General features: G+C 47.6%; 1 protein-coding gene across 2 annotated transcripts in view; it reads left to right on the forward strand.

Moving 5' to 3' along the window:
- Positions 1-21,918, forward strand: part of MATR3 (matrin 3) — a 354,187-nt gene that overhangs the window by 21,291 nt on the left and 310,978 nt on the right. Inside the window, exons 2-3 of one of the 2 annotated variants that reach the window (XM_030210961.1) lie at positions 8,441-8,484; positions 9,136-10,207. The exons of the other annotated variant lie outside the window; for it this stretch is intronic. Coding sequence (XP_030066821.1) covers positions 9,305-10,207 — 903 coding nt within the window. The 5' untranslated portion in view covers positions 8,441-8,484; positions 9,136-9,304. The remainder of the gene's footprint in view (positions 1-8,440; positions 8,485-9,135; positions 10,208-21,918) is intronic. 2 annotated transcript variants of the gene reach the window in all.

Here is a 21,918-nt window from a genome sequence, read left to right on the forward strand (position 1 = left end):
CTGCATCCAGAAGAAGTGGTGCTCATCGCCCCGGATTGGCCCAGGAGGCCTTGGTATGCGGACCTCCGACAGATGCTGTTGGAGGCTCCCTTTCCGTTACCTCTGGTTCCGCACCTGTTGTCATAGGGTCCAGTGGCCATGGAGGACGCCTGCCGCTTTGGTCTTATGGCATGGCGATTGAGAGGGCGCAATTGAGAGATAAAGGCTACTCAAGGTAATTTCCACTCTCCTGCAGGCCCATAAGCGCTCCACTTCCATGGCTTATGCCAGAATTTGGCGCCAGTTTGAAGTCTGGTGTGTTTCAAGAGCGCTTTCTCCGTTGCGGGCTCCTGTCTCGCTGATTCTGGACTTTTTGCAGGATGGTGTACACAAAGTCTTGGCCTATAACTCCTTGCCAAGTGGCAGCATTGGCTTCCCTGCGTGGCAAGGTTGAAGGCGTGTCCTTAGCTGCTCATCCAGATGTGGCACGGTTTCTTAGAGGGGTGCTTTGGCTCCATCCTCCCATGTGGGCACCTTGTCCATCTTGGAACCTGGGGTTAGTATTGAAGGCCCTTCAGGGGGCTACATTTGAACCGCTTTGGTGTGCTTCAGAGAAAGATTTGACACTGAAGGCCGTCTTTTTAGTGGCCATTACCTCGGCGAGACGGGTGTCAGAGCTCCAGGCGCTGTCCTGTAGAGACCCTTTTCTGCAATTATCAGTCAGGGGTTACGGTTCGGACCGTGCCTTCCTTCATGCCTAAGGTGGTTTCAGCGTTTCACCTAAACCAGCCTGTTTTTCTTCCCTCCTTTGTTGAGGAGGAGTTTCCAGATTCATTTGGGCAATTACATCTTTTGGATGTGCGCAGGACTCTGTTGCAGTATCTGCGAATTACAAATTCTTTCAGGACCTCTGATCATCTTTTTGTGCTGTTTGCAGGTCCTTGCAGAGGGTCTTCAGTGTCTAAAGCCACTATTGCCCGATGGCTCAAAGAAGCTATCTTTTCAGCATATCTGCTGTCTGGCCGGGCTCCGCCTGAAGCCTTTAAGGCACATTCCACAAGAGCGATTTCCTCTTCCTGGGCGGAAACTGGAGCACTATCTCTTCATGAGATTTGCAGTCCTGCAACATGGGCTTCTAAGCTCTCTTTCGCCTGACATTACAGGCTGGATGTGGCTGCCAGTAAGGATGCGCGTTTTGGAGCACAGGTGCTAGCGCGTGGTGTGGCTTGTTACCACCCTATTTAGGGATTGCTTTGTTACATCCCATACGTAATGGCTTCATCTGCTTGATGACAAGGAAGGGAAAATTAGGTTCTTACCATGATAATTTTCTTTTCTTTCCTTTAGTCATAGCAGATGAAGCCATGAGCCCTCCCTGTATGATTGTCTGTATTGCAGTGATTCTGATTTTAGGTTCTGTTCTTGTTTCCTGAAGTTCCTTCCTTGGGAGAAAGTTGGAAAACAGTCTTCAGGATTCATGTTCATTTATAGGAGGATGAGTCCATTCCCTCCAGGAGGTTGCGTGTATCCCCTCCAGTTATACAATAAGGAGGACGAGTTTATACCCTCCAGGAGGATGTGTTCATTCCCTCCTTTTGAGTTCATGCCCTTGTTAAGGGGCCATCGTTCGCTGTGAGGAAAGTTCATGTTGTTCCCATAGCGTTTTGCCATTCTGCTTTGGAAGCTTCAAATACTGAGGAGGCAGTGGAGCTAGCTGGCCATGAGGCACTGTGAAAAGTTGAGTGCTCTCTGTCTCCACTTGCTGGTTGATGGACACAACCCATACGTAATGGCTTCATCTGCTATGACTAAAGGAAAGAAAATTATCATGGTAAGAACTTAATTTTCCCATTAAAACATTCTTTGCATTTAGGAGCCAGCAGTTGAGACCGCTCTCAACCTCCCTTCTCCCATTGCCAATGTTTCCACTGAAATGGGGAGGGGGGGAGAGTAAATACTTCCTAAGGTATATGCTAGTTTTTTGGGCTTTGATTTACAAAGGCTCCCCCCCCCCCCCCCCCCGTCCAGTGAAAAAGGGCCATTCCTTAGCATCCCTCCGGACTAGCCCAGAATGTGACTGATGGGTTGTGTACGCCTTCCAGCAGGAGGAGACTGAGAAAAAACTGACTCTAGCGAGCCAGTAAGAGCCCTTGCCAGACAAAGATCCAGTAATCTCAGTCTCCAGCAGGTGGCAGGGTGGTGAGTCCTTCAGTCTCATGCTTTCTCTATTCTCGCTTGGTAATTTTTCTGGTGAAAGGTTCAGCTAATTACTGTGCATCTTAAAAAAACAAACAAACCTGCTTTGTAGGGGCTGAGATCTGTAGGGGTCTCTGTCCATGATTTACAGCGTTGCTGTTTGTGCCTGAGATTGGGTAAGCAGGGCAGCTCCTTTGGTGTTTGTGAACAGTGTTTTTGCTTTCGTTTTCGAGTTAGTTTGTTTTCTTCATCAGCTCTTTTCAATGTCGGTGATCAATAGAAATCAAACAAAATAAAACATGGAAAAGAAAATATGATACCTTTTTTTATTGGACATAACTTAAAAAGGTATCTTATTTTTTTTCCATGTTTTATTTTGTTTGATTTCTATTGATAACCTTAAGAGTGGACTAACACGGCTACCACACTCCTCTATAATGTCGGTGAGAATGCGCCGATGCGCCATTTGTCAGCGTCGGGGCCTTGGGTCAAGCGGTGTCTGCAAATTCTGCACTGCGGAGGAAATTTTTGTGGAGCAGGGTCCAGGACCGGCTAAATCGCCGGCATCGGTAGTACCAGCGTCGGGGGGTGGGGAGTGGGTGGGGTGCTGATTCGGGTGTCGGTAATGCGGTCGTGTCTCTTGCTCCCTCGATGCTGGTTTTGGTGGGAATGTCTGCCGGGTCAGACGCTGCTGTCTGCTCCAGCTCCAATTTTGTCTCGGGGCAGCTGGTTTCCCTCCTGAATTTGTAGTTTAGATGTACCAAGCCTTGTTACATCAGTCTGAACCTCCAGTAAAGAGATCTCTGGAGGGTTTTTCTGTGCCTTTAAAAAGGGTCAGGCAATCTGTGCAGGCAGAGCAGGAGGATTCCTTTGATCTTGGGCAAGAGTTACCTGCTCTGGCAGAGGAGTCATGGTTCCCTGAGGATTTTAGTCAGGCAGTAGATGGAGAAGAATCCCTTCCTGTGGGGAGGATCCTTTGGTGGTCAGAATCTTTCATAAGGATGACCTTCAGGAGCTTATTTCTCAAGTTTTCTCTACTCTCCGTTTTGACGACCAAGATAGTTCTGTGGTTGAGCCTAGAAAGGTGGATTTGCTGATCAAGGGTATTCGCAGGGCCGGTAAGTCTTTTTCCCATGCATCAGGACATCTTTTAAGTTCTCCTGTAGTGGATGCAGTGGTTTCCGCGGTTACTAAGCATAACACGGTTCCGGTAGATGGTGGTACAGCTCTGCGGGACCCTCAGGATTGCCGGATTGAATCCCTGTTGAAAAATTTTTGATGTTTCGGCTCTGTCCGTGCAGGCCGCCATTTGTGGTTCATTGGTCACGAGGGTGAGTTTCTGGTGGTCTGAGAGGGTTTTAGACCGTTCTTCAGATGATCTTTCCGCTATTGATCATGAGGTGGCTAAGCTGGAGATGGCTTCAGGTTTTTTGGCAGATGCTATGTATGATTTGCTTCGGGCTTCTTCAAAGTCTATGGCTTTTTCTGTGGCGGCTCGCCATACTCTTTGGCTTCGTGGTTGGTCAGCAGATGCGGCATCTAAGTCCAAACTCAGTAAATTTCCCTTTGAGGGTTCTTTTTTGTTTGGTGAGGAGTTGGACAAGCTGGTGAATAGCCTGGGAGAAGCTAAGGTTCCGAGGTTGCCGGAGGATTGGCCTAGAGGTTCTGGCCGCGGTCATTTCTCAGCTCGTGGCAGAGGTCGTGATTTTTGTCGTTTTTGCCCAACTCAGTCCTTTCGGGGGAGGTCGAGAGACGGGGTTCCTTTTCCTCCTCTCCCGTTCCCAACAATGAAGGTGTGCGGGCCCAGCCTCTAATCCCTGTGGGCACTCAATTGGCGCAGTTTCAAGAGAGGTGGGCCCAGATTACTTCAGATCAGTGGGTTTTAGAGGTTATTTGAGACGGTTACGCATTAGAATTTGCTCACCCTTTATCAGATGCTTTCCTGCAATCCTCTTGTCGGTCTCGCGTCAAGGCTGGCGCGGTCCGAGTTACTCTCCACGGGCTTCTGGATCTTCGAGCGATTTGTCCGGTGCCTTCGGCAGAGAGGAGTCAGGGCCGTTACTCCATTTATTTTCTGGTGCCCAAGAAAGAGGGGTCTTTTCGGCCGATTTTTAGATCTCAAGGCGGTCAATCGAGCTCTGTGCCCTCTTTCTGGATGGAGAGACTTCGGTCCGTCATTGTTGTGGTGCGGGCTGGGGAATTTGACTTCTCTAGATCTTACAGAAGCCTATTTTCACATTCCAATTCATCTGGCACATCGTTTTCTTCGTTTTGCAGTTTTGGGCCCTTCCCTTCAAACTTGTGACCGCTCCCCGCACGTTTACCAAGGTCATGGTTGTTGTAGCGTCAGCTCTCAGAACAGAAGGTATTTTAGTCCATCCTTATTTAGACTGGTTGATTTGGGCAAAGTCTTTCTACTAAAGTGTTCCGGTGACGGCTCGGGTATTCGACTTCTTGCAATCCCTAGGTTGGGTAGTCAATATGCAAAAGAGTCGCCTTCAGTCCTTAGAGTATCTGGGAGTCGTCTTTGATACAAAGCTGGGTCGTGTGTTTCTTCCTCCAGCTCGCGTGCTCAAATTGCAGACTCAGATTCGAATCTTCTTACAGACGTCTAGTCCATTGGCAAGGGATTATCTTTAGATTCTGGGTTTGATGGCAGCAGCAATAGACTGTGCCCTGGGCCAGAGCTCACGAGGCCTTTGCAAAGGTTGCTTCTCTCCAGGTGGCTGTCCCAGACCGGGTCGCTTCATCACAATCTGCCACTTTCATTGCAGGTGAGGACCAGTCTGCGATGGTGGCTTCGGGAGGCCAATTTAACCAAAGGTATGCCTCTGGATCAGCCCAGTTGGATTGTGGTAATGACAGATGCCAGTCTTCAAGGCTGGGGTGCTCACTGTCAGGGGCAGGTTGCTTAGGGTCTCTGGTCTCATCCAGAGACTGTGTTCAATAATCAACCTGTTGGAAACGAGGGCCATCCTTCTGGCGCTTCAGTTTTCTTCATCTTCTGAGAGGACGGGCAGTGCGAGTAATGTCAGACAATGCCACAGCGGTGTCTTATATCAATCGGCAAGGAGGGACAAGGAGTCTACTGTTACAGCGGGAAGCATCGCTGCTTCTGCAATGGGTCAACTTGGTGGGTCTGTCAGCGGCTCATGTAGCAGGAGTTTTAAACATTCAGGCAGACTTTCTCAGTTGTCACATGCTCGATCCTGGAGAGTGGTCTCTAAGCAAAGTGGCGTTTCGTCTGTTGGTAGATCGTTTGGGGGCTCCCAAAATGGATTTGTTTGCATCCACAGCCAATGCAAAGCTTCCTCTTCTACAGTCGTCGCAGAGATCCCAAAGCGCACAGACTGGACGCTCGCCTTCAATCCTGGCCGGCTGGGCTAATGTATGCTTTTCCTCCTTGGCCTCTGATAGGACGCCTTCTGCAGAAGGTAGAGAATTACAAGGGTAGTCTGATTCTGGTGGCGCCAGATTGGCCGTGGTATGCTTACCTTTTGACGTCTTCTGGTGGATCTTCAGGCTTTCGGTCATGCAAGATCTCTTGTCGCAGGGTCTGGTTGTTCATCCGGATCAATTTTGTCTTATGGCTTTGCTCTAGAGAGGGCTAGGTTAGCTAAAAAAGGTTACTTTGCTCAGGTTATTGTGACTATGCTGTGTTCTCTGCGGTGTTCCACTTCTTTGAATTATGTGCGTACTTGGAGGATCTTTGAAGATTGGTGTACGGAGTGTAGTCTTTCTCCTTTTGGAGCTTTGGTGCCACAGAATTTGGATTTTTTTGCAGCGAGGGTTTGACAAAGGTTTGGCTTTGTCTTCTCTTAAGGTGCAGATTGCAGCATTGTCGTGTTTTCGTGGTTCTATTCAAGGGAAGTCGTTGGCTAGTCATCCGGATGTGGTGCGTTTCTTCAGAGGGGTTCATCTTCGTCCTCCCTCTCAATGTTCGTTTCCTCCATGGGATCTGAATTTGGTGCTTACTAAGCCTCCCTTTGAGCCTTTGTCGTCCTGTACTTTAAAGGATTTAACTCAGAAGACAGTGTTTTTGGTGGCCGTTGCATTGGCTAGGCGAGTTTCGGAATTGCAGGCGTTGTCGTGTAGATCTCCTTTTTTTGGAGTTCTGTCCCGATCGCATAGTTTTGCAGCCAGTTCAGTCTTTTCTTCCCAAGGTGGTGTCTCCGGTTTCATGTTTCTCAGCCGGTTGTATTGCCTGTGTTATGTTCTTTCTCCGGTTTGCAGGAGCAGCGGAGTTTGAAGTGTTTGGATGTCAAACGTTTGTTGAAGCACTATATCAAATCTACGGATGACATTCGGTGATCTGATTGGAGGTGCGCGTAAGGGGCTCATGGCCTCTAAACCCACTATTTCTCGTTGGCTCAAGGAAATGATTGCTTCAGCCTATCTGCTTTGTGGGAAAACTGTTCCAGACCATGTTAAGGCTCATTCTACGAGAGGTCAGGCAGCTTCTTGGGCAGAGCGTTGTCTGGTTCCTCCAGAGGACATTTGTAGGGTGGCGACCTGGTCGTCCTTGCATTCCTTTTCTAAGCACTACCGTTTAGACATTCTTAGTCGTTGACAGGTTGCTTTCAGAGCGCGCGTGTTGTCGGCGGGGCTGCTAGGGTCCCTCCCATAATTGCACTGCTTTACTTCCCATCAGTCACATTCTGGGCCGGTCCGGAGGGATGCTGAGGAAGGGTAAATTAGGCCTTACCTGCTAATTTGCTTTCCTTTAGTCCGTCCCTCAGGACCGGCCAGATCCCTCCCTTCAGATATCTGTGTTTTCAGAGGTTCTTTGTTATTTATTGGAGCTGTGTTGCTAGTTTATTTCTCTATTAAAAAAAAAAAAAAAAAAAAAAAAAAGTTTTCTGGCTGTTTATAATGACCTTGATATGTTTGCAGGCACTCAACCCTTTGTTGCCAATGTGCCGGTGGCTGCTCAGGTTTTTTGGATGCACAGGTTATGTACTTCTTCTCTTCTGCTTTGGTACTTTATTACTGGATTGTTCTCTGTCTGGCAAGGGCTCTTATTGGCTTGCTAGAGTCAGTTTTTTCTCAGTCTCCACCTGCTGGAAGGCGTGCAGAACCCATCAGTCACATTGTGGGCCGGTCCGGCCTAATTTACCCTAATGCATCTTGGAACAACACTGAAATACACAGCAGCAACTTTTGTGCGCACTCATCACCTATTCTCATGTGAGCTTCCTCTGTTCCCCCTACCCCATCGCCCAGTCTTGTGTGTGTGCTGTTTCTCCCTGCTCTGTCATTAGTCTTGCTGTTCTCTTTTATTGGCCACCCTTCACATCAGCTAGCTGTTGCTGCCCTCCACCCCATCCCTAGTAAATCAGCTTGCCACCCTTAGCCCCTGTCTCAGCAAGGCAGCAAGCCTCTCTCTTCTCCCAGTTGCCCTCGGACCTATTACTCACCCTGCTGTCTGCAACTGTAAATTGTGGGGGTCTGAGATTCTGAGTCACACAGTGTGAGAACGCTTACTGACTCAAGACTAACAATATTTCCTGTACAGTGTGGCTCAGGTTCACACAAAGCCACACAAAGAAGAAAATTTCTGTTCAGCAGCAGTATCCATCACAAACACTTTTAAATTGACACTAAAATACCAGGTTCCAGGGACAAATGTTTAGTTGCTGTCGCGACCTATTACCTAGATTTGTCAAGCCCTGCTTTAATATCTAGTGATTTTTGCATAGGTTCTCCTAGGTCAGTTAAGATGATGCTTAACTTTTTTTTTTTTTTTAAACCCACACAAACCTGAATTTGACACCTATGTAGTTTGAAGGTCAGGTGATTTGGATATAAAGTACTATAGATCAAGTCAAATGAAAGCCCAGTCTCCCTGGTTTTGGGGTTATTAATCGCCTCAGATTTACATTTCTGATCTACAAAGGTTTTCTCCTGGAGTGAGCTGCTGCTGTATGGGGGGAAAAAGGAGGAGAACATGACTGTAGAGCACTAATCATGTAGGATTCAAAACCTGGTACTTATTCTTAACACTTGGGGACTTTAATAGTGCATTTTTGCTTCACAATGGCAAATTGTTTCAAACTGAACTAGGCAATTGAGCAAGTTATCTGAGGGGGAGGGAGGATTTGAGCAGATTCCTGATGGTGCAGTTATAACCTCATTTTGAATTTGTTTTTTTCCTGATCTGATCCAGTTCATTCTTAATATGTGACTTGGGACTCCTTTTTTAAGAGGAGGGAAAATACGTGAATGTGGTTGTCTTAAACACTTTTTCTTTTTAATTTTTCCACAGGAGTACAAATTTGAACTTGAAGGTCTTCTGTAACTATTGTGAAGGTAGTTATAAAATTTAAGGTCCTATTTCATGTTTAGTTCAGACTACAGAATCTTGTTTTATGAAATTACTGTGCATTTTGAACAGGAGTATCAAATGAACGTTGCAAATATTTCACATCTTCATTTACTTATTTATGACTATCTTAATCTGGTCGATCTGTCTTCAGCCATGTAATCTAATTTTACTGTGTACGGTCTTCTGGGCAAAGTGGTGTGTTCTCTTCTACTTCCTACAGTTGACTCTTTATCACCCAAGTTTTTCTGGGCTTCAGTTCTAATTTGAAAATAAAACCAGATGCATCCTATACCTTTTTTTTGTTAGAGCCTTTATCTTGCATTATGTCCTGTCTTGGACAGAACTTGGCACAGTAATGTCATATGTGTCTTCTACCAGATATTACCTTGTGTAATCTACAAAGTGTTGATGCTTCTGGTTTATGCTTGGTCCCTACAAATATTAGTGTATTTATCAGATAGGTGGCTTGCAGTCTTAAGTATGAAAATGATCTGGTTTAGAGTATAATGTAGAATAGCAATCATGTCAGATATATTTGTAAATAAACCTGTATCTTTTTGAGATCATCATGCAAATTTTTTTGAAATTATCAGCATCTGTTTATATTGCTTCTTATATTGCTTGTTTTTCTACAGAGTTGTCTGGCGTTTCTCTGCTCGAAGAAGACTCTCTCCAATCATTATCGATCCTTTCTTGGCGTTTCTTCATTTTTGAACTGAAGTTTGCCTAGTTCTCTAGTGTGAACTTTCTTTTCAACCATCTTTACGATTTTGATCCATAAAATAGACAAGCTATAATTCTACAATGTCAAAGTCATTCCAGCCATCCTCTCTCAGTAGGGATTCACAAGTTCATGGGCGTGATCTTTCTGCAGGAATAGGCCTTCTGGCTGCTGCTACCCAGTCTTTAAGTATGCCTGCCTCTCTTGGAAGGATGACCCAGGGTACTGCACGCCTTGCTAGCTTAATGAATCTTGGAATGAGTTCTTCATTGAATCAGCAAGGATCTCATAATACGCTGTCTTCTGCTAGTGCTTCTTCGCATAACTTGCCATCTATTTTTAGCATTGGAAGTAGAGGTCATCCCCCTCTAGCTTCTCAGCACCGTGGAGATCCAGACCAGGCCACTAATATATTGGCCAGTTTTGGTCTTTCAGCTAGAGACTTAGATGACCTGAGTCACTTTCCAGAGGATAAAATCACTCCTGAAAACTTGCCCCAACTTCTTCTGCAGCTTAAAAGGAGGAGAGCTGAAGAAATCTCTTCATTGGGTTATGGTAGAGAAGGCAGATCTGTTTCCCGGGAGCAGCCATTCAGAGTACCTAGGGATGACTGGGAAGAATCGAGGTCCTTTAGACGGGATAGTTTTGAGGATCGTGGTTCAGGTCTCAACCCAGTGGTTGAATATGACCATGGGAGTCGCTCTCAAGAGTCTGGTTACTATGACAGAATGGATTATGAAGATGACAGATTAAGAGATCGAGAGAGGGGTAGGGAGGATTCTTTTTACCCAGAGACCTCACATAGCTATCGTAAGTTTGACAGTGATTATGACAGAATGGGTCGTGGTCCTGGTCAAGAGAGGTCTTTATTTGAGAAAAAAAGAGGATCTCCTCCAAGTAGCAATGTTGAGGACTTCCATGGATATTTGCCAAAAGGTTATCCCCATCTGTGTTCTATATGCGATATGCCAGTTCACTCTAATAAGGTGAGTTCTACATTGTATTGGATGCTTCTCTTTTCCATTACAATATGACCTGTTTATTTTTAACCACCTTTTTTTCCTTAAGCTACTGCTGTGGCATGAATGGTTTAATTGATCTGTATAACATATTTATTACCAAGTATGTTGAGTATCATGCTGCTTTATTTCAAAGGTGACTTCAAAATTTTAATTACAGGGCTTTACATTACTCCTCTGATAGCCCATATTGCTGTTCGGTCTGAAGATTAACTCTTCCAGTAGGGCTTTAAAAAATTAAAAAAAAAAAAGCAAGCAAAAAACCCTATCTTCTGTTCAGAAACATTAATTTGGATAGCTTTAGCAATGTATCTTTCTGTCCAAGAAACTGGTTTCAGGTTGTTTTCCGTTACATCATTCTTTTTTTTTTTTTTGTAGTTCAGATTCATTCTTGCGTGATATGCTTTTCTTGCCTACAGCCACAGGGCAAGAGTTAATGTAAAGCCCTGGAATTCATTTGCAGCAGTTTAGTCATTATTTTGTACGTTCATTCTTGGTAAACTCACCTTGACACTGTTTCATACTATGCCTTAGACTTATTAGCCTTCTATTTTCAGTACATCATCTTGTACACATTTCAGAGTGATGCGTCCACATCTTTTTAGACTGCAGATAACTGAATACTTATGTATTGTCCTGAAATGATTTCCTACTCTCTGATCTGGGAGTATGCTCTTTGAGGCCTAAAGTGGCATGAATACTACATGCATTTTGGTACAGTTTCCAGAATTTTCAGTTCATAATTTAATCTTGTTAAAAATACTGTTCAGACTAGCTGAAATAATTCTCAGCCAGTGACAACTTTTCATACTGAATTTTCAGGTTAAAGGACAGTATTCCTTCTGCAATATCTCAATATAGTCTTAAAATCTGTAGTTTTTCACTGTCTGCTCAAAGACCACATACATTTCTATCATGGCCATTCATTGATGTCGCTCTTTGCTTTCTGGCAGTCTGTTTGACTTGCTACGCAGTTGAGGTCTATGAAAGAAGCAGTAGCAGTTAGATTATTCTCACCACCCTGATGGGGTACATTCTGGGGCAAGTACTTCTTGCCTTACAAACTAAGCATGGATTTTCTCACACCATTCTTGAAATGTAATCCTGCTAAACTGTTCCAGACCAATGGATTGTGTCACCATGTCAACAGATGGGAGGCAGAGAAATTTGAATATTTAGGTGACGACACAACTTTACAGAGAACAAGGGGAGATCAAGAGGTAGCAGGAGCTATAAAATATGAGTGACTTTAGTAGTCCAAGTTTTATAGTATTAGGAATATAGTCGTGTCCAACCTTTTGAGCACAGCAGCTTTTTTTATTTCCTTATAACATTAAACAGATAAGCCTCAGGAAAGAATCCTAGTAAATTTCCTTGTTTCTCTGTTGGGCAGCTATGATATAAGGCCAAGCTTTGGGGGTTTTTTTTTTTTGGCAAACGACTCCATAGCGCAGCTAGGGGGGATGGAGGCATACTGTAGGTGATGGTCACCAATAGAGCCCTGTGTGCTGGCACTCCTCTAGTTCAGAAAACTGACTTTTTGAGTATATGTGGGGTTTCCCTCGCTGGCTTGCTCCCCCCCCCCCCCCCCCCCCCCCGGGTTGTCTGCAGATGTGTGAGCTGTACCCTTTTCCCCACCTCAAATTTTCCTCGAGCTCCAATTTTGTAAACTGCTGCACTGACTATTGTTTTAATCCCACTTAATTCTGACCCAGCACTGTTCAACCCAAATTGGCTGTTTTGCTTTTCTGTAACATGACTTTGATTCCACCAATGGTTTCTCCCCAAGTTCTCCATTTTCTGAGACAGTGGCAACCAAAATCAGGTCACAGTTGCCCACAAGCCACTATGTTGCCACCTGTGGCTGGGAATGCCATTGTGCAAGATCCATAGTATCAGGACCATTTCACCCCCCCCCCCCCCCCCTCCGCCTCAGCCCCATTCCCAACAGAAAGGAAGCTAAACCAAAGGAAAATAGCACATTTCAAGTCTGGTAACTATTCTGATGAAAAGGGGGAAACTGTAACCTCCTGATACAGGGACAGCAAAAGAAACTTATCTGACTGACAGCTCACTTGCTAAGCAAACCAAAGTAACTCGGGGAGCTATGCCTTTCCTCTCTTCCACCCTTGTTTGTTCGTTTTGAAATACCGCCTTTTCTTACGGAACAAGGCAATGCATAATACAAAACTTTAAATTTAAAATAAGTCCAGAAAGGTGCTCCAATTTAAAATAGGAAAGAACACAGTCCTACTTAAGATTTAGTGGAAAAGCAAAATCAGGGGGAAGTAGAGAAGGGTGCTTGAAGGGGGAGGGGAAGAGGATGGATGGGGGGGGAGGGGTAATAAAATGTGAAATAATTATGGATGACAGGTGGTTTAGGCAGGGGTAAAACCAACTGCAGTCTGAAAGAAAAATAGTTGAGGGGGAAGGGGTGAACTATTCCACAGATGAGCGCTAGGAAATAGAATGCAGTGTGCTTGTTTGGAAGCAGGAACTACTGCACTTCAGCTCAAAAAAATTTGGTCGATCTGTTGGTTTGTTAGCTCCCACAACAGTGCTAAAGCGGAGACAGTACAGGTTCATGATCCTCATCGGTCTTCCAAGCTCATTCCCCCTCCTTCCTGGTCACTATACCTTTCACCCTCAGACTACTGCTAATCCAGCACGGGAATGATCAGATGTGTGGACCAGGAATTCATTGAGATGTCTATTATTCAGCAGTGATATACAATTCACATATGTTCAGGATAATATATTGTGGAGAGAGAATGGGACTCTCACAGGTCATGTTTTGGTATCAAAACCTTCCTTGCCGTCAATACCAGATCAGACCAGTCCAGATTAATGGGTTATGTCATCTGTTAGCGGAAAGAGACAGAGAAAATAGTTCCAATTCCTTGTCATCAAGCAGATGAAGCCATTACGTATGAGTTGTGTCCATCAACCAGCAGGGGGAGATAGCACTCAACTTTTCACAGTGCCTCATGGCCAGCCAGCTCCACTGCCTCTTCAGTATTCTCTATCTCTCCAAGCAGGGTGGCTGCAGCTTCTTTGAGCTCCATTAAAAATCTGCCTGGGGTGGCTCCTGGCTTGCCAGTTGTTAGCCGGGGTGTTAGAGGCTATAGCAGCTTCACTTTGAAGGCACATAGGTTAGCCCTTTCCCTGCCTTACCCATGCCCCCGTGGATGTGGACATATTAGCTTGCTTTTCCTCGTCCTTTCCCACTCAGTGGATGCAGGCACATTGGTTCGCCTTTCCCACTCATCTGAGCCTCCGGAGTTCTTATTACCTCTGCTTTCCTCACAGCGTTAAAAAAAAAAAATGGAACAGAGGTTTTCCTTTGATTCTTCTGTGGGACCGGAGCTGTGATACTCGGTCCGGTGAGGTAAGAGTGTTTTCTAACTCCTCCAGGGTGGGCCCGCGATCGGGGCATTTTTGGTGCGAAACCGCCATTTTGAATTTTCCCGCTGTTTTCGGCGATGGCTGCAGAGAATGTAAAGCGCTGTTCCCGGTGTGGCAAGCGCAAATCAGCAGTAGGGCTCTGTAAATCATGCTGTGCAGGTGTAAAAGCCGGCCAGAGTATGGCAAGCGATGTTTCTTCCCGCTCAGAGCTGGCAGCGGACGCCATTTTGAATTCTCCGCATGGCGCGGCCTCGAATTGAGGCTATTCAGGGAGCGGCTAACCCCGGATGTGATCTGGGTGCCCAGGGCGAGTTTTTCTCCCCTGATTTTGTGGTGGTGTTGCATCATGCATGCTGAAAAGAGCTCGCCCTCAATGGTCGTCTGAGGCCCCTTCTATTGTCTCCCACCCCCCCCCCCAGTGGATTCTGGCCTGGGATTGCCCGCTGAGGCTATTTTCCCTGATAATTGGCATAAAGAAAAGTGTGGAAGGGCTAATTCCCCTTCAGATTGTGGTGCACCTCCTTTTTCCCCCCCGTGGTCGGGCTGTGAGGATTCGGAGAGTTCTGGCAGGCCTTCGTGGTCGGAGATGGAGTGGAGCCCTTCTCGGATGTGGCTCCGCGGCTGGAGTCGGCCTTGTCCTTTTTGACTGATGCCCTTTATGATATTGTCTGAGCTTCGGCTAAACAAGTAGCAGTGGCGGCTCGCCGTCTTATTTGGCTATGACATTGGGCAGCGGACATGGCCTCTAAGCAAAGGTTGGTGAAGTTGCCCTTTCAAGGCCTTCTCCTATTTGGTGAGGAGTTGGCGAAAATTGTTAAAGGCCTGGGAGATCCTAAACCCCAGCGCTTGCTTGAAGATAGGCCGAGGCCTTCCTCCAAGTGCCAGGCGGTCCACTCCTCTTATAGACCTTGCTTCTGTGAAGCTAGAAGGTACCGCCCGGGGCGTTCTGCTGGGTTCACTTCTCGTGCCCGTTTTTCAGCAGAGGAACTCCTTTCGCTCAGACAAGCGTTCCGCAGCCACCGGCTCTAGGCCTGGAATTCAGGGGCGACCCTCTCAATGATGGTGCGCCGGCCCCCTCCTCGCTTCCTGTCATCGGAGGACGTCTTTCCCTCTTTGCCAAGGAGTGGGCCAATATTTCCTCAGATCAGTGGGTTCTGGACCTGATCAGAGATGGCTACAGAATAGAATTCAACGCCCCAGTAAGAGACGTGTTTGTGGAGTCCCGATGCGGTTCTGCCGCCAAACGGGCGGCGGTAGAGGAGACTTTGCAAGGTCTGATTCAGCTACGGCCGATAATCCATCTACTTTGTGGTGCCGCGAAAAGGTGGGTCTTTTCGCCCTATTCTGGACTTAAAAGAATTAAACAAGTCCCTGAGAGTGCGGCATTTCCACATGGAAACCCTGCACTCTGTCATTGCTGCGGTACAGCCAGGAGAGTTTCTCACGTCCCTAGACCTGAAAGAAGCTTACTTGCACATACCAATTTGGCCCCCGCACCAGAGTTTCTGAGGTTTGCGGTGTTGGGAAAACATTTCCAGTTCCGGGCCTTGCCTTTTGGCCTCGCCACAGCTTCCTAAACCTTTTCGAAGGTAATGGTGGTATTAGCTGCTTTGCTCAGGCGAGAAGGTATCAGGGTTCACCCGTACCTAGACGACTGGCTCATCAGAGCAGACTCTGTAACAGAGAGCTATCAAGCTACAGCCAGAGTGGTCTCAGTACTTTAAACTCTAGGCTGGGTCATCAATATGGCCAAAAGTCACCTGACCCCCTCGCAATCTTTAGAATATTTGGGGGCCAGGTTCGACACAGACTCGGGCTATGTATACCTACCCGAGCTAAGGCGGTGCACCTGAGACCTCTACAGTATTCCCTACTTCAAAGATGGTCTCCAGTTTCTCAGGATTATCAATGCAGACTTTCTTGGCTCCCTGCGGCCCGACTCAGCATGGAGTGGTGGCTCTCAGACAGCATGCTGCGGCGAGGAATGCCGCTGGCGCTCCCCGATTGGTGTCTAGTAATGACAGATGCCAGCCTGAAGGGCTGGGGTGCACATTGCAAGGGGAAGCATGCCCAGGGTCTATGGACACCTGAGGAGTCGGGAGTGGTCCATCAACCGCCTGGAGTTGAAAGCGGTGTTTCAGGCGCTTCTGGCCTTTCAAGTGACCCTGGAAGGATTGGCTGTCAGAGTGATGTCAGACAACACGACAGCAGTGGCCTACATAAATCGACAAGGCGGCACTCAGTGCAGAGCACTGGCCGCGCAGGCCGAACAGATTTGCCACTGGGCCGAGCTGCATCTTCAGTTTCTGTCGGCAGCTCGCATTGCAGGTCAGAGTAACGTGCAAGCCGATTATCTAAGCAGGCATCAGATCGATCCAGCAGAATGGGAACTAGCAGACAAAGTATTCTTGCAGATATGTGCCAAATGGGGCAAGCCCGTGATGGATCTTTATGGCGACAAGTTCAAATGCCAAAGTCCCGTGCTGCTTCAGCAGACGGAGAGATCCTCGCTCGGCAGGGTTGGATGCTTTGACTCAGCCCTGGCCTCCGGGCCTACTATATGTGTTTCCTCCGTTCCCCTTGATAGGGCGCGTGCTCCTGCGGATTCGTCTGCACCCAGTAGAAGTGGTCCACATCGCCCCGGATTGGCCCAGGAGGCCTTGGTATGCGGACCTCTGACAGATGCTAGTGGAGGCTCCCCTTCCTTTACCTCTGGTACCGAACCTGTTGTCACAGGGCCCGGTAGCCATGGAGGACGCCTGCCGCTTTGGTCTTATGGCATGGCGATTGAGAGGGCGCAATTGAGGGACAAAGGCTATTCAAACAGTCATTTCCACTCTCCTGCAGGCCCGCAAGCGTTCCACTTCCGTGGCTTATGCCAGGATTTGGCGCCAGTTTGAGTCTTGGTTTACTTCAGAAGCGATCACACCTGTCTCGCCGATTCTGGACTTTTTGCAGGATGGTGTACAAATAGGCTTGGCCTATAATTCCCTGCGGGTGCAAGTGGCAGTGTTGGCCTCCCTTCGTGGTAAGGTTGAAGGCGTGTCTTTAGCTGCTCATCCAGATGTGGCACGGTTTCTTAGTGTGGTGCTTCGGCTCCGGCCTTCCGTGTGAGCACCCTGTCCAGCTTGGAACCTGGGGCTAGTTTTGAAGGCCCTGCAGGCTTCTTCTTTTGAGCCGCTTCGGCGAGCATCAGAGAAAGATTTGACACTAAAGGCCGTTTTTCTTGTGGCCATTACTTCAGCGAAACGGGTGTCAGAGCTCCAGGCGCTGTCCTGTAGAGACCCATTTCTGCAATTCTCAGAGTCCAGGTCACGGTTCGGACCGTGCCTTCCTTCATGCCTAAGGTGGTTTCAGCGTTTCACCTAAACCAGTCTATTTTCTTTCCCTCCTTTGATAAGGAGGAGTTTCCAGAATCTTTTGGGCAGTTGCACCTGTTGGATGTGCGCAGGACTCTGCTGCAGTATCTGCGAGTTACTATCTCTTTCAGGATCTATGATCTGTTTGTTTTGCTCTCAGGTCCTCACAGAGGGTCTCCAGCGTCTAAAGCCACTATTGCCCGCTGGCTCAAAGAAACTATCTTTTCAGCTTATCTGCTTGCCGGCCGGTCTCCGCCTGTAGCCTTTAAGGCGCATTCTACCAGAGCGATTTCTTCCTCTTGGGCTGAAACTGGAGCACTCTCTCGTCAAGAGATATGCAGTGCAGCAACATGGGCTTCTAAGCTCTCTTTTGCCCGACATTAAAAGCTGGATGTGGCTACTAGGAGGGATGCGCGTTTTGGAGCACAAGTGCTAGCACGTGGTGTGACCTGTTCCCGCCCTATATAGGGATTGCTTTGTTACATCCCATATGTAATGGCTTCCTCTGCTTGATGACAATGAAGGGAAAATTAGGTTCTTACCTTGATAATTTTCTTTCCTTTAGTCGTAGCAGATGAAGCCATGAGCCCTCCCTGTATGATTGTCTGTATGCTGTGAATCTGTTTCAGGTTCTGTTGTTTCCTGAAGTTCCTTCCTTGGGAGAAAGTTGGAAAACAGTCTTCAGGATTCATGTTCACTTATAGGAGGATGAGTCATTCCCTCCAGGAGGTTGCGTGTATCCCCTTCAGTTATACAATAAGGAGGACGAGTTTATTCCCTCCAGAAGGATGTGTTCATTCCCTCCTTTTGAGTTCATGCCCTTGTTAAGGGGCCATCGTTCGCTGTGAGGAAAGTTCATGTTATTCCCATTGCGGTTTGCCATACTGCTTTGGAAGCTTCAAATACTGAAGAGGCAGTGGAGCTGGCTGGCCATGAGGCATTGTGAAAAGTTGAGTGCTCTCTATCTCCCCCTGCTAGTTGATGGACACAACCCATACGTAATGGCTTCATCTGCTATGACTAAAGGAAAGAAAATTACCAAGGTAAGAACCTAATTTTCCCTTACTTTGCTCCTGAAGGGTGTGCTGCCTGGAATGCTCAGTATTTTCTGAAGTATGTTTCTGGTTGCGATGTGTGAGGTAAGCTGTTCCTTTTCTTTCGGGAGCCTTCTAGTTAACAACAACAAAAAAAAAACCCCCAACAAAACTCTGGCAGCTCTAGAGGATGGTATTTCTATGCCTATTGTTGGCTTCAGTGTTCTTGGTCAGTCAGGGCAGTGGAGTTTTCTTCTCTGCATTTTGATGGGGTTTTGATGTCAGTGGCGGGCCTGCTTCTGTCTGTGGTTCGCGGTGCACTTTTTTTTTCACAGGGTGCTCTGTGTCCGATGCCCTCCTAGGTGTACCTGCATGGGCCTTTATACTTGCAGTGTGCCTAATCTCTGACGCCGGCCGGCTACTCATTGTTGTGCTTAGTTCTCCTTAGCCTCTGGTGTTGAGCTGGTTCTGCCTTCTTTCTCTCAGCAGGATTCCTTTGTTTGGGCCTAGTCTCTTGGGTTTCTCCCACCTTCTGGGAGTCCTAGTTCTGTTGCCTCTAGCTGCCCGTGAGGGTTTCTTCAGGCCAGGTGCTGCTCTTGGGCTCCTTGCTGTTTTACGGGCAGCTCCTTTTGAGGTACTCCGGTGCTTGGTTTTGTGTAGTATTGGTTTTCTCTGGTTGCACAATTTTTCCAGTAGTTTGGGTTGTCCCTACCTTAGGTTGCTGCTGTTGGGGTACAACTTTGGGTCTGTGGGGTACTCGATAGCTGTGCTTTTGTGTTCATGCCTTCTCAGCCTTACACACCACTCCATTTTCTCTCGTGGAAGTTGATGGGTGGTAGCTGCACCTAGGCCTGGGTAGCACAGCTTATCCTTTGCTTTTCTTGCTGCTCTCTTCTCAGGTTTTTGGCAGCATTTCCATTTTGTGATGGGGTATAGTTCCATCTCTAGCTGTTGGATGGGGTGCTGGGTTGGCCTGCCTTGGCAACTTTTTTTCTGGGGCTGGGTGCACCTCTGCATCTTCCTGGGGGGGGGGGGGGGTGCCCCTCTATTCGCTCAAGGGCACATGACTGTCTCCCTTTGTGGTTCTTCCAGTTTTAGGGGCTTGCATCACCCACACCTTCTTTGCTGTGGCGGCCAAGCTGTTCAGGTCTGCTGTGCTGTTGCTCCACCTCTGGATGTCAAGCATGGCCTTCTGTCAGCGGGCTCTCTGCAGGTCAGGCATGGCTCCTTGGTTGCATACTGGGCATAGCATGTCAGGTGTAGTTCTTTTTCTGGTCTCCAGCCTGGTTCCATCTTTGGGTCTGGAGCTTGGCTCCATCTCTAGATGTCTACCCTCGAGGTCTTGCTGTGGGTTGTTTGTGCCTCATTCATGGCTTTTTCCTGTAGGGAGCTCAAGCGTATTTTGTTCCTGAATGCATGCCGTCTGTTTCTAGTTTTCTTTTGGGGGGGGGGGGTTTAAACCTCTGGAGATTGGGAGCATATTTTCGTTCTGGATGTTGGAACATTGTCCCCTTTCTGGTCATGCGACATGGTTCCATCTCAAGCCGTGGTGCCAGGCAGCAGGCTCGGTCTCTGGCTCTTCTGCGTGGCTCTGTTCCTCTGCCTTGGGGGGGGCTCCTCCATTTTCGCAATAAGGTTCAGTGTGTGTATACTGCTGGGTTGCAGATTGGTTCTTTTGGGGAGACACGGCTTGATTTGTGCTTGCAGGTGGGCAGTGCATATCTCCGTCTCAGTTGGTCGTAGCTCTCTTGGTCTGTCAGTTGGGGTCTGGGTCACTTTTGGTGTTCTCGATGCTCATGTCTGGAGAGAAGATGCACAACCCACATAACGCTCGCTGTTGTGAAAAATGCGCCCTATGAATCGCCCTGAGTTGACATTCCCGTAGGGTCCGCACTATGACAGCCCCCAGGATACCCAACAACACTTCCTGAAAGGACGACATAGCCAGGGACCGGCCCTTTCTTTGCTGCCCACGCCTCTAATAAAGCCACATAAAATTTATCTAGCAAAGTCTTTTGTGAAACCATGATAATGACACCTGACCCCGAGCGTTGCCCTCCAAAAACTCCCGAATCTTACTACCCTTTGATAAGCAGACTGTGAGTCAAGGGAGCATATATAATGTGATAATTATGTATGCGAAATGGTCCAAGACCCCCAGAGACAAATGCTGCCTAAAATCTGCAAACTTCAGTAGGTAACTGTCCAGGTGCAGCAGTTGCTCCACCAATGAGATTTTGTGCCTCCCAACGATGGAACATTGCAGAATCCAGCCCCAGATAAATTCTGCATTTCCCGTTATTGCCAAAAAAGCTGTTAAGCAAGGATTCAGTCCCCAGACCAGCAAAGGTTCCTACAAGATAAACCACAAACAACAAACCAGACTTTGCCTTCCTGGGAATAACCAACCAATCCAGAAGATAATTAAGGTGCCAAGGATAAAAATAGTCTTGCTCAAAAGCCACGTCCATGTATTGTATGGACCTAAGAACCCAATCTTACATGCAGCAAGAGGCACACCTGATTACATAGCTTAAGATCTGGCAGACTCAATCCACTCTTACACCAATTACCTAGAAGAAAGCCTTTTTACCATTCCGTAGAATGTTCCCCAAGATCCTCCTCAATGCATCAATATCTCTCCTAAACAAGCAGAGGGGAGGGCTTGAAGTACAAACAGCCAATGTGGAAATACCACATGCGGAACAAGCAAATTCTGCCCAACAACGACGGCAGGAGAGCATGCCAGGCCTCCAGCTGCCTCGTGCTCTCTTAGACGCTTGCCAACATTTAGCCTATAGATATGTCCATATGCTGCTTATCCTAGAAATAAGCAGTGGATTTTCCTTTTTAAATAATGGTCTATGGACTTTTTCTTCTCAGAGGACAAGCAGGCTGCTTGTTCTCACATGTGGGACGGCCGCCCAGGAACGGAGCATTTTTCCCAGCAAAAATCCATAAAGCTTTGTGACAGGTTCTGGAGTGCGAGGGACTCGCACTGCGCATGCGCAGCCATTTTCCCGCCCTCGAGCGTCCATTCCCGCCTCAGTTTTTCTTTTTCCGCGGAGGAGAGTGGCTGCGTGTCAGTTTATCTCCCTCAGGCCCAGACAAAGACTTCGGTCTTAGCACTGTTTATTCGTGCTTTCTTCTTTGTTTTTAGTTGCCTTTTTCGTCTTTTTCTTTTTCCAGTAAAAACAAACAAACAAACCTTATACTCTTTTTTTTTTTTTTTTTTTTTTTTTTTTTTCTTCTCCCCCCCCCCCCCCCCCCCTTAAGTTTCCTTTCGTTTTCGTCGTGGTTCTCATTTTGTGCCCCTCTCTGTTGGCACAATCGAGCCTTTTGATTTCGCCGCCACGATTTTTCTGCCCATGTCATTGAAGACTCCCAGCGGCTTCAAAAAGTGTGCTCGGTGCCAGCGGTCGATCTCGGGTACTGACCCGCATGCATGGTGCATCCAGTGCCTTGGGCCCGACCATCGCCCAGACGCTTGTAAGTTGTCTCAGCTTGAAAAGGCGGACACAGGTGTCGAGAAGAGCTCTTTGGGACAGTCTTCCGACTGATGCATCGGCACTGGGGATAACATCGACATCGGGAGTGCAGGTAATGGCTGTACGGACATCACCACTAGCTGGGAGTAGCGAGCCGTCGAGTGGGTCTCCAACTGTCTTCGGCTCCTGCTGTGCAGGCCCACCGTGTCCCGACCCTAGGAGGCGTCTGGATTCCACGTCCTCATTGGTACAGAGGAGTGCCGGTGACGTGCTTCGAGCAAAGGCGAAGAACCATCGTCATCAGTCTCCTTCGAGACACGATACCGGGAGCTCTGGGGCGTCGAGGGACTCTGTACCTGAGAAACGTCTATGCCGGGAGGAGCGCTCACCCT

The sequence above is a fragment of the Microcaecilia unicolor genome, chromosome 8, assembly GCF_901765095.1.
Source record: "Microcaecilia unicolor chromosome 8, aMicUni1.1, whole genome shotgun sequence".
Taxonomy (NCBI): Eukaryota; Metazoa; Chordata; class Amphibia; order Gymnophiona; family Siphonopidae; genus Microcaecilia; species Microcaecilia unicolor.